The following is a 13,014-nucleotide window of genomic DNA, read 5'->3' as shown; positions in this document are numbered from 1 at the left end:
TGAAATATGTTTGAATTTGTGCTATTGTTCAGACAACACAACATGCCTGGACTTTTCTATGGGCATTTTTCAAAACTTTCTGATACAATTAACTTAAAAAAATGAATATTGAAATAACTATTAGCTATAGCTATTGACTATTAGTTACTAGTTCAGAGCATTTGGACAATCACACATGTCCTGCTCTGTGCTGTTGTAATATGCTGCCTAGACCCACTGAGACATCTACATGAGATTCACGAAGCCGCGTTAACTTGAGGCTGTAAATGGAAAACAATATTAATCTGGTGCTGATGGGAAATAACACTCTGTGACTTGCAATTTACTTCAATTTTATTTGGTCCAGGATTGCCTGAAATTGGTCTGGCTGGAGCTGCTCCAGCAGCCATTTCTCAGACAACAAAGATATGATCAGAAATAATAGAAGAAAATAAGATGAGCAGCAGCTGACAGACGAGTTCTGACAAATCTGAATGGTTTGACTGAATCTCTGTGAAGCTGCTGAGGAAGATTCAGGCGATTTCCCTGTCTCCCTCAATTGTACAACTGCATCCCTCCAGCACTGCAAGGAGGCAGGGTGGCAGGCTCGAGATGAGACACGCCTCTCTCAAACACACACACACACACACACACACACACACACACACGCACATGCACACACACACACACAGAGTTGGCAGGGTTGGGTTGTCTCCCTTGAGGCCAATTCATAGCTGCATCTTCACTGAAAACTGAGGAGTCGTAAATTGTTTCCCCTCTCTCTCCTCAGCTTAACTGCCAATTACCCAGATCTAACAATGGCCACTTTACCACATACACACACACACACACACACACATATGTATATATATCAAGCTCAAAAGCAGCATTCCAGCATTCCTATGGAGGCATACTCAAGCAAAAACCTAATCAATGCATCCTCTGGGTCTTATTTAATCCCCAAATCCAACAGCAAAAAGCTTTGTGCAACGAGTATAAATGATTTTAAAAATTACATGGTAGTTTATGATGCTATTAAAACGATCAGGAGGCTTAAATGTGGAATTCATATTTTCATATTTACAGCTTTATTTTCATGACTAGAGGATACAGGATTGATGTGTAAAAGCATATAACTGTGCTTGGTGTGGGTGGTCAAATGTTTTTTAGGTATAGCCAGATCAGTTATATTGATCAACCAGTATTATCTACCCAATATTAGCCTAGCACAGCTGTAACAGCCTATGTTGGTATCAGCATATATGTCATTCAATTTTTTTTTTTTTACGAAACGTAATGCAAACTTTTGTTTGTTGTGTTTTAAGTTTTAAAGGCAGCATTTTATGTAGGTATGACCGTCTTTCTTCATTCAAGTTAATACTAAGGCCCAACCAATACTGGTACCTGTAAGTAAAATGACATACTGGGCTAGTAAATCTAACAACAAAAATGTTTTCATATATGCAATATCAGACAACATGTATGCTGATACAATGAGAGAGCAATACAGCTGTGACAGACCAACATCAGGCCATTAATATCAGTCGACTGACACATCTGTTGGCCTCTAGTTGCTATATTTGTGTTTAGGGCTGCAACTAACAATTAGTTTTATTATTGATGAACCTGCTGATCATTTTCTCGAGTAGTTGTTTGTGCCATAAAGTGTCGGTACATAGTGAAAAATATCAATCAGTGTTTCCCAAAGTCCAAGATGATGTCCTCTCTTATTCTGTCCAAAATATTCTGTTTACTGGAAACAGAGAGTTTCGGCTGTTTTTATTAAATAATTACTCAAACCAATTAATTATCAATATAGTTGGGTATTAATTTAATGTAACCAGTTAACAGTTGAAGCCCCATTTGCTTTTTTTTTTATACATAAGTCAGTCAGTAATTATAATTATTTGCAATGCCAGTGAAAGTTTAGCCTACTGTTTCAGTGTTCTGATGTCATTTTGGAGTTTTATATATAAATAAAGAACATCGCCCGATATATACATATCCGCAGTTTTTTAATCAATAATATTGGTATCAGCCCCCAAAAAATCCAGTATCGGTCGGACGGTAGATAGGACCGCCTGTGACGCGCAGAGGGCGGACATTTAACAGGTGAAATGGGCGAGCTGGGACCAATTTTCTATTTCAATCACACACCCATAGTTGGCCAGATCGATCAAACCACACACACACACACACACACACACACACACACACACACACACACACACACACACACACACACACACACACACATACATTCACCAGTAGCATTTCGACACAGGCTACTGGCTTCTGGGTAACTACTAGATTCTAAAAATATTACAGAGAAATAGAAAATACTAAAAGGTAACACTGGACATTAAATTAATGAGTCAGTCTTAAATTAAATACCATTAAGTATAAAACGACTCTCCTATAAACTCCCTCTGGAGTCGCGCACACATCCTGTAATAGCCTTTAAATTGCTTAAAGAATAAAAGCAGGAAGATGAAAGTGATTTTTCGGTGTGAGAATGAGGAAAAAACGACTTTTACTTTGATTAAAACACCTGAAATCATTCATCTCAGCTCGGTTTTACACACGCAGCGACGCTTGGTCCTAATATGCGCCTGTTGCCTCTAATAAAACACCGAATTTGAGCCTCCATCAGCGCCCGGAGAGTCACAACTGTTGCTCCATCAGCGCGCCCGGCTCTCTGAACCCACTTCCACATCCAGAAAGCCTCCATTCACACAACAAGTGACTGCTGCGCGTTTAAAACAACCAAACAGTAACTTACATGTCTAAGTTCTTGCATGCGGTCCTTCATGGCTCCTGTGAATCACTCTTTATCCCCGCAGTTCTCGTTGTCTCGTGGATGTGTGCGCTGACGGAGCGGCGGGGCGGAGACCGACACGATGATGTGAGAGAGACCGGGGCGAGGATGCGCGTCTGGCGGCGGTAGAGGCGGTGATTTTCTCCCTGTGGAGAGACGGTGGGACCACTTTACAGCGCCGGGTGACGCGCACTAAAGGTGAGGCGAGGCCTTCCGCCGTTAACCCATTACACGCCCTCAACTTCCTCCTCAGCCCGCACTAATTGATCTGATTTTTTTCTGGATGAAGCCCCTCTGTAAGTTTTCTGTTCTGTTCCGTTAAAGTCAGTGTAACAGACGGAACTCTGGTGAAGAAATGACCGCCTCGGAGTGTGTGTCTGGGAGGTGAAATTGTGTTGGATTTGGTTATCGATTGAGCAGCAGGTTCAGAGATAACGCCCAGGTGGCTTCCATTGTGCCAAAGCGCACAGCGACCCCTGTCGGTCACGTGTGGTGCAGACTGGTATGGAAGCAGCAAAAGACCCAGAAATAATTTGGGATTTTATGATTTAGAGAGTACAGGAACGGTAGGGTCGGGATGGTAGAGCTTCCATTGAGAATAAGACGAACTACCTCAGTGTCCTCTTTTAAAAACTAATTCTTATCAAATGGAATTTAATGACACTTTTGCTGTTTTATGCTCTCATTCATTTATATACTCTAATAATATATATATATATATATATATATATATATAAACCATTGTCAGACGATGTATTTTCTGTTTATGAAGCACTTTGTAAACCTGTTTTGTAAAAAGTGCTATATAAATAAATACATATTTATTATTACTGTTTATCTTGCATTTGCTTTACAGTTCGGCTGTATTTGACTTTATCTCATGCAATCTTTGTATGCTATTTAAACTTTATTTTTAGTTCTGTTACTCAGTGGGTTTTATTTTCCATCTAATGAAATGTGTTACTTTTTAATTTTATTTTGGTGACACTTTATTTCATTTATTTATTTTTATTTTACCTTTATTTAAACTCAGGCAAGTCATTAAGAACAAATTCTTAATTACAATGGCGGCCTGGCAGAGATACTCAGCTTGATTTGCCTGGGGGCCACTTTTGCAAAATGACAGGTGGCCAGGGGCCAGTTAATAAGCAAACATTAATAATGACATTATTTATCAGATAAAATAAGTAAATATTAGGCTAAAAGGCCCTCAACTAATCTTTATTTGAAATCCTTTATTTTAAAATTAACTAACTTATGTATGATATATATACAGATATTTTACTGTATGCAACTGCATTTTAGTTCTGAGCGCTTTGGGAACATTTGAAATAGTTTATGCAACATAGCTGGACCCTCTTTCATTATGCAATCACTGAAATGTTGGTTTGATTCAAAAACATAAACTTCTCTTACGAGAGGCAGAGTAAATAGTATGTTTGAGCTCTTTTAGTACGAGAAACACATTTATGGGATCAGAATTATTCTCATTTCTGAGTAACTTTTGCTCCTCTTCAGCTAATATTTGTCTTCCCCTGCAGAACTCACCATGGGATAATGCTGCACAGCCTGAAAATAATTATCCCATCATTCAAACGTGGCATATCTGTCCCTCCCTCCTGGGTAATGAATTTATTTTAATAGTGAATTAGAAAATGGTTGGAGGGTCCATCCAGCACCGCTTCGGGCCAGGCAGTATGACTGCTTTATAGTGAGGGTCCATGACTTTATACATGTCTTCAAGCATGTAAAAAACATTCATATAGTTCTTCATAAACTATCAGAAATGTAATACAAGTATCTCACGCATGACTTAATGTGTTAATTAACGTATCAACTGAGGCGTTTCAGTCATGATTTCTGAGTTATTACTGATGTTCATATCTTCTTCAAAGGTAAGTCTGAAGCTAAAGGGACAGGACAAAAAGCTGATCACAGCAGCGCATTTGCCTGCTGTTAAATTTCAATTCTTTTGTTGTCATGATGAACAAAGCATTACTTTTTCATGACTTATTGTTTGTGGCCTTTCAAATAAAGTCAGCCCCCCTGTATATTTAGGCATCATGTATTTGGGAAAAAAAATCAAATGCAAATGAGATCATAATACAAGAAACTGTTTCAATAGAGAAAATTTGTATATATCATGTATACACACACACACACAGACACATATATGTATGTATTTCACCAGGAATTATATATTACTCACCAGTGTTAAAGATGGACACATCACGGTTTGTAATAAAAAAAAAAGTAAAAAAAAAAAAAAAAAAAAGTAATGTAGTAAAGTAATTAATCAGGATTACAAAACTTGAAATTCTGCAGAATAGATTTGCACTGCCGTGACTGGTCACTTTTTTGTCCTGTCCCTTTAACTGCAGATTTAGATATGAAGAAGACATGAACATCATTAATAACTCAGAAATAATGACTGAAATACCCGAGTTATTACATTAATTAACATATTGGTCTTGCATGAATACTTGTTCAAGTACTACTTGAATGACTTCATCCTTTTCCATGCATAAAGAATGAATTATGATAATTCATGTGCCCTTACCACATCCTATTTACTATTAATAAAATAAGTTTATTCTCCTCTCTTTATATTAATTATTTCATTCTAACCACATCTTCACATTCATTGTCTTTTATTATGTGAAGCTCTTGGCGAATGCATTTTTTTTGTTGTAAAGCCCTTTGAGCTGCATTTCTTGTATGAGATCAGTTAATTCCCATCATACATTTGCACTTAACTTGCACAGAGATCTGACTGTTGTAATCATCTAAGAGTTTGATCTTATTGTCAGTTATGAGTGTATGGACGTAAGTGAAAAAGAAAGGTTTAATGTGCTCGGCTCCACTCACGAGGAACAGGCCCCAAAAAGAACTAAGAGAATTGGTCGCCCTGGCAGGTTTTAAATCTCTTTCAAGTATCAGTGTGAATAAGCTGGTACTCGTCACTGAGTAGAGGCATTTTAATTCAACACGTGAATGTTTATCTTATTGTGGTTGTTGTCTGTAACTTTTTCTATGCTGCTGTTTTGGTCCTCCCTTGAAAAAGAGATCATTGGTCTCAATAGGTTTTACCTGGTTAAATATGGATTCAGTAAAAAAAAAAAAAAGGAAAGTAAAATGAAAGATGTCATACAAATTAAGTTTATTATTAAGGTTATTATAATAAAATATAATTAAGTTCCTTGAGTTTTTTCTTGAGATACATTCACATGCCCATTTGTTTTCTTTAAATCTCACCAGTAATTCTTTTTTATCCATTAATGTATTGGGCCATGTTTTATTGCTTTGACTAATTTTAATTACCTCAATTGCTTTAAGTTCTGTTACACAGCAGGTCTTTGGGGTACTGTAATACTGATTCTTTATAGTCTACATAAACCATCAAACATGCAGTAAACTCATTTAAAAAAAAAAAAAAAGGATGTTAGTAGTTACAGCAATCTGTTATATTATTTAATTTGAAAGTTAATTTTGTTCACTTTTCCCCTTATGAGCAAGGCCCATTTCCTTCACACTGATTCTTCCCTTTTTATAATCTCATTAACTTAATGAACTGCCAGTTTGTTTATTATAATGCTAATCTTTGACCGTCGGATGAAATGTGCTATATAAATAAACTTAAGAACCTTCGTCATACACATCTATATATGTACTGTATTTGTCATTTTGCATGTCATCTGCTTTACAGGGTGTTTTTTTATTGCATTGAATTATGAAACAGATGTATGCACAATGTAATACAAATCTGTTATTGCAGATTTTTAATTGAGAAAATTCTGCGGTTAACACAATAAACAACTCATCACAGAAAGGAGATGAGGTATTTGATCATTTATAAAACATTGTTTTAATTCTAGGACCCTGGTGTTGCTGTCCATTCTGTCTCCATGTGTGGGAAAAAAATGTGTTTTTCGTCACCAGTACATGTCTGTCCTCCAGCCGACAGGAACGCAGGGTGCAACCTCACCACCGTTTGTGAGAAAAAAAAATAACCAAACACTCAAACAAATAATAAAAACCATCGTGATCACTTTTACTCTTACATTGTCGTCCACTTGAATTAAGTCCAAACACTCTGGTGACTGTGAGTGGGGCGGTGCAGACGAGAGCTAATGAAGGCACAGCTGCATGAGTCAGAGCTAAAAATGAGGTCTTCTCTGGCGTCCGGTGTATTTTGTGTCGGCTCGAACCTCCCTGCAGACCAACAAACACACAGCAGAGAGAAGAGAGGCGTCAGCACGTGTTGCAGAATACATCCAAACTTAAGTATATTACATTATTTAGAACATGAATATTTCAGCACGAGATCATAATGAGTTTAAAACACAGTCGTGTACGTACCGCCCCTGTCTTCTCCTCCTCTCCTTCTTCTCTAAGATCCAGTCTCGTCCTTTCTTCCCTGACTTCCCCTTCATGTTCTTGAACCGGCACCTTCACAAAGACAAAATGTCGTTAATCAGCTTGTTTAAAATCCACCTTCTTCCAAAAACTGATGCAAAATATTTCACACATCCAGCTCCATTATGTAAGCAGAAGGAGAAATACGAACATCACAATGTAAAAGGGAGGAAAAGCTGCCTGACAGAGTTTTAAGTCAGACAGGACGACAACCCTTTTTAGGTTTCTCTCGGTCTTTTGTCTTTATCAAAGCAGGTATGACTGAACCTGCATTTATCATCGACAAGACCTGCCTACTATCCTACTGGCAACTAAAGCTGCAACCATCAATGAATTAGCTGTCAAATGTTAGATTACTTCCCAGCTATTTTGATCAATTCATTGTTTAGAGTAATTTTTTTAAACAGAAAAATGTCCAAATTCTCAAATTTCAGCTTCTCATATGTGAGTATTTTCTGTTTTTTTACTCTACTGTGGACAGTAAACTGAACATCTTTGGGACAAAACAAGACATTTGAGGATGTCATCAGCTTTGAGAAACAGAAATCAACATTTTTGAGCAAACAGCAAAATAATTAATTGAGAAAGTGATCAATAGATCAATCAATAATAAAAATAATCACCAGTTGCAGCCCTAATGGCAAGTAATACATTAAATTTTTTAAATGGCCAAAATAGTGATTGTCCTGATCTGAGTAAAGTAGGGCTGCAACTGATGATTATTTTTTGTTACCAAATAAGATGTCAATCATTTCAATTAATCACATGTGAAAAATGCCAAACACAATTTCCCAGAGCTCAATGTTTCGGAGAGTCCGCTGTTAAAATGACCTGTATTGTTCAGCAATCCACACCAAGAACAATAACTATAATAACAATAAATATGTTGCATAAAAAAATCATTCTAAGTCAAGCACATGAGAAGAGTCCACACCACAACTGTAACAACAACAACAACAACAACAGTGGTGAACGATATCACTGGGATCACTTTCACAGAGATTTGATGAATGATAGAAACACTGACAGCCAATAAAAATCCATCCAAACTTACAGGGTATGGCCTACAACTTATTTAACACTTATATAACTTAATATTAGGCTGCAAATTACACATAAAAAAAGCATTAATTTTACCTTTGGTACTGTTCATGCGGTACTTAGGGTATTAAATTGATGCAGACTCATACAAAAAGTATTAATAAAATTTGTCCTCAAACGATGACAACTCTCGTAACAGTGTGTTAGATTCACCTAACTCCTGTCATCTCAAGAATTTCATGAACCTGTATTTGTCGGGGTTTCTTTTAGGTTCTCTGGGTAATGTGCAGCAGTAGCAGGTCACAGATAGAGCGAGCAGTGCATGCTTGGCACCGCTGTTTATCAAACGTTATCTTTCATTAGTGTGGATGCTCACATAGTTAGTGTTCTTGGTGTGGACGGACCCAATCAGTCCAAAAAACCCAGAAGATACTCAGTATTCAGGGTATAAAATTAGCACCAACCACCAGCCAAATGCAGGCAAAATTGGCGAGTAACTGGTATATTCACTTCACTCACCCGCCAAAAACAACTAGTGTCGATGTATTCGAGCTGCTGGTAAAATTTGAACATTCACTGACAATTTGGGCAGCGGACAAAAAAGTTAATTTTGCGCCCTGACTAATAAACTATGATATAAGATAAAGAAAAGCAGAAACTCCTCACATTTAAGAAAACTGATTCTGGTTTAGAAAGTATTAAAAAGCTGAATACAAGCATAAAATAAAAAACAATTAAAATGTATGCCAATTAAAGTCCCATAAATCTGGTGGTATTTGCAAGATGCTTTACAAGCTAACTTTCATTTCAGCAGTTGAAAATGAACAGGCAGCATATTACGAACAAAGAAGTAACAAAAACATTTTAACAATTTCCATCTGCTGCTCAGACGGCCTCAGGCTGCATCTCATCACACTGCATCTTTCACAGAGACACAGATCATAAAACACACCAACAAACACATAAATCCAGATCAACTCTGGAGACTGAACTGCTACTTCCAACCATGTAAACACATTAATCAAACTATAATACTATTCTGATTACTCAGAGTAATCAACGTCCATCTGCTGTGAATATCTTTACCTTTGTCCTGAAAACTGGACCTGGTTTGGAACAGCTCTGTCTGAAGTCTCTGATCCTAACCCCTGAAATTAACAAAAAGAAGATTACAGTGATCATAATGTTGCTTAAATGAAACACACATCTGTAACATTCACCAACACTAATTTCTGCGTGTCTTACCTTGGGAAGGACTCCTGTTGTTCCAGCGAACAGACACAAGAAGAACCTGGAAACACACAATACGTGTAAATGTGCATTGTAATGTGTAATTATTCATCACGGCTTTAATGTGACAAACAGTCAATATAAATGTCATTTTGTTCTAATTAGACTTGTGTCGCAGGTACATTGTTACTAATTTCACAGGCTATTAAGAAGGAATCAATCGCAGACGGCTGCTGCAGCTGAACCTGTCAAAATAAAAGCCCAGCGTCTGACAGGTACTGACTTTTTAGCCTTGCTGCTGTTGGGGTAATCCACCACCATGCCTCCGCTGAAGCCTGCCCTCATGGCCTGCGTCGTGATCAGTTCCAGCTTTAGAGAGAGAAGACAAAGACTGCAGGTGAGTGAGGGAATCTGGAGAAAAATTCAGATTTTGCATCAACATTAACATTATTTCACCTGTTCTGAGTTCTCTGGATAAAGCTGAAAAACTGCACGTGAGCCTCTTGACTGAAAGACAAAGAGAAAGGGAAAGTTAGTACAGGACTTAATCATCAAGTATGTATGTAAGTCTGAATTTTTGTAGAAGAAGTGAACAAAGTGACAAAACCTCACCAGTGAAGAATAAAGTGTACTGAAGAAGGTGTACAGTCTCTTTGGAGGACTGTGTGTCCTCTTATCTGCATTACAGAGCCACTGAAGAGCAGAGATACTGAGGAAGTAAAACAAAACACAGAGTCAGGAATTATTCCAAATTAATCCAGAGAAAACATTTACTTTTGAAACATAAGCATGTTTTGTTCTTCACCTGATGCAGCCGTCGAAGGTGCCGGGTCGGAAAGGCATGCCCTGGCCCATGTCCCCAACTAAAAGGTCTCCTTCTGCTTCTCTGTCCAGAGCAACATCTGTCACAGGGAAGATCCATAGTAAAACAATTAAAAAAAAAAGAAGAAATTAGTGTGAAACAGTTAAAATGTCACTGAGAGGGACAATACAGAAACCTCTGATTTAATCAGTGTTAAATAAGTAGGCCTGTCATGAAAACTATTTGTGTTGGACTAAATACACTAATGTGCACTAATATACACCATAAGTGATATTGTTGCCATTTTGAGACTATTTCATGTCAGTGATATAATGAAAATATAACAGCATGACAATGCAAATACACCCATTCTTAAAAATATTCAGACATTGAAATTGGAATGTGAAAAAACATTAAGATTTCCCACACAAATAAGAACATCAATAAAAAATGCTTAAGCACTGTGTCCAAGTCTTATAAAGAAGCAAAAATCCTGCTGTTTATTCTGACATCAGAAAGAAAGAAAGAAAGCAATTTCTTTTAAGTTGGACTGATGCACTGAAGCTGATGCTGCTCTACACCTTGCTGTGCTCTCAAAGTTAGAAATCAATGTGCAGAGCCAAACAAGTGCCTGGAGCTTTTTTCTGCCCAATTCATTTGTCTGATTATAAGCTTTTTTCTACTTCTAACTATTAATCAGAAGCTGAGACATTTTGAGAGTATGCTCTGGGTCTAGCACAATATTTTAGTATAAATGTTAATGTTTTCACACAATACTGACATGAAGGATTTTGAGAAATCATCATCAGTGATACCAATAAGACTACAGAGCAGGTAGAAGTATCTATTAACTATGTTTTTGCTATACTGATTTTGATATATATATCACATTATTAAGCTAATCAAAATAACATATGATATTGGTTACATTACAGCGTCTGTATTGTATTGGTATATCATCCAACTCTAGCTTCTTGTTTAAAGGTAACAATGTCAAACTAACCCAACATTGCAGTGCTGATGTCAACTCCAACCCAGTAATGTCCCTCCTCTGTCAGGTAGTCTCCACTAAGACCAGAGCCGCACCTGAGAAAGAAACAGTCAAATGAATCCTTCACACTAGATTGCTAAAATATACCGAATTAGACAGTAAGTTTGTTAAAACTCCATGGATTAGGGACAGTTTACCACAAAATCAAAAATACATATTTTTCTTCTTACCTGTTCTGCTATTAATCCATCTAGATAATCTGGTTTGAGTTGCAGACCTTTTGGAAACATCATCCGAAAAAAAAAACAACCAAAACTACAACTGAAAAACTCAACAATGTTACTTTCCAGAAATCATGGCCCAGTTACTCATGATAATCCACAGATGCTGTTGTAAGCAGTTTCATTTAGGAACTATTTTCTTTTCATCAAACCACACCACCACATAAAAGGAAGTGTGCATCTAATCTTGGGCGAGAGGTTACAACGCAGCTGAGTAAGATGCCACTAATGTTTGCATCCTGTACTGTACTTTGATAAATATCAATACTTAATATTTGAAATGTTTTCCATTCTTATTTTTCATAGTATAGATACCAGCTGCATGTCCTCACTCTCTGGCTCCTCTCACTTACTGAACAACAAAAGAGATACCCGCACACCAGTTTGGCTGCCACAAAAAAAGTCCACAGGGTAAGATGAATGCAAAAATAGTCTGTTTAATTAAGACAAGAGTGTTCAAACAAAAAGTGCTCTCAATGCAAAAAATAAGGTGCATAAAAAAGCAGCAAACGTTTCAGTCCATGACCATTATCATCCTCTCAATTACTCACAGCACTTTCATCTTCATTTCACTCATCTCCTTCGCTATACATGTTGTCATGTTATAACTTTGTTCTCTCCATCTTTAAATAAAAAACTCAAATTTTCTGCTCCCAATGTTCAGTCAATTTTTACCTGTGGTATCTTTCAAGGTATTGTATGGAAATGAGAAATTCTAATATCGCAAAAACACTATTGCGCTGTCACGAGCAGTAGCCAAGTGGCAACTAGAATTCAAAAAACTTAGATGGATAAATAGTAATGCAGGTCAGAGGAAATATATGTATGTATGTGTACATATATATTTAAATATGATTGTATTTATTTATTTACTCAAAGCACCATTGTAATACGATTAGTGTAATACTACATGTAAACACTGTCAGTGTCCTCCACTCACCCCACATCCAGCAGAAAGCATGGCTGTCCCTCTGGCAGGTTTAAAAGCTCTACAGCTCTCTCCGACATCTGGGTCTGGATCTCAATCATTCGAGAGCTGTGAAGCAACAAAACATACAGAGACTCCAGTTACTGTGTCTGTCAGTGTTTCAGCAGTGAATGAAATACTCTCCCATATCTCAGTGACATCTGTATTCTTAGTCTGACTGTAAAGCATCTCTTGAATTTGTCGACGTCACTACAGTCTGTCTTTTGGAATCAAAATCACAAAAGACACCCGAGCTGCTCAACAGTACAGAAAGATCTTATTTATAGTAAAAATTTTCCTCTCAAACGTGGCAACCTCAGTGAGAAGTAAGGAAGGTAACAAACAGCATAAATAACAGACTCACTTCTGAGAGTATTTCTTTGCCTCCTCTTCATTGTAGAACTGTGGACATGAGAGCACATCAGATTAATACACCAACAAAACAGTTCGTAACAGTGGCTGTCAGCTGACTCCACTGTTTCCCTTATA

General features: G+C 37.2%; 2 protein-coding genes across 4 annotated transcripts in view; both read right to left on the bottom strand.

Annotated features, from left to right (window-relative positions):
• The window catches only part of stx1a (syntaxin 1A (brain)), a 98,045-nt gene extending 94,859 nt beyond the window's left edge, over window positions 1-3,186 (bottom strand). For all 3 annotated transcript variants that reach the window (XM_084717780.1, XM_084717778.1, XM_084717779.1), the window contains exon 1: window positions 2,762-3,186. In XM_084717780.1, the coding sequence (XP_084573906.1) occupies window positions 2,762-2,791 (30 nt within the window). In that variant the 5' untranslated portion in view covers window positions 2,792-3,186. The remainder of the gene's footprint in view (window positions 1-2,761) is intronic.
• A 3,657-nt stretch (window positions 3,187-6,843) lies between these two features.
• bud23 (BUD23 rRNA methyltransferase and ribosome maturation factor) lies at window positions 6,844-12,627 on the bottom strand. The gene is made up of 10 exons (XM_084717776.1): window positions 12,499-12,627; window positions 11,290-11,372; window positions 10,290-10,386; window positions 10,097-10,193; window positions 9,941-9,991; window positions 9,768-9,853; window positions 9,500-9,545; window positions 9,341-9,402; window positions 7,157-7,246; window positions 6,844-7,009 (listed from the first exon to the last, which is right to left on the bottom strand). The coding sequence occupies exons 1-10, from the start codon at window positions 12,585-12,587 to the stop codon at window positions 6,955-6,957; spliced, it is 756 nt and encodes a 251-aa protein (XP_084573902.1). The 5' UTR covers window positions 12,588-12,627; the 3' UTR covers window positions 6,844-6,954.
• Between the last annotated feature and the right edge of the window lie 387 nt (window positions 12,628-13,014).

This window comes from Lutjanus erythropterus, chromosome 4 (genome assembly GCF_056507025.1).
Source record: "Lutjanus erythropterus isolate fLutEry1 chromosome 4, fLutEry1.hap2, whole genome shotgun sequence".
Taxonomy (NCBI): domain Eukaryota; kingdom Metazoa; phylum Chordata; class Actinopteri; order Lutjaniformes; family Lutjanidae; genus Lutjanus; species Lutjanus erythropterus.
Note: the sequence above shows the minus strand (reverse complement) of the source record. Positions and strands in the feature narration are given on the sequence as shown.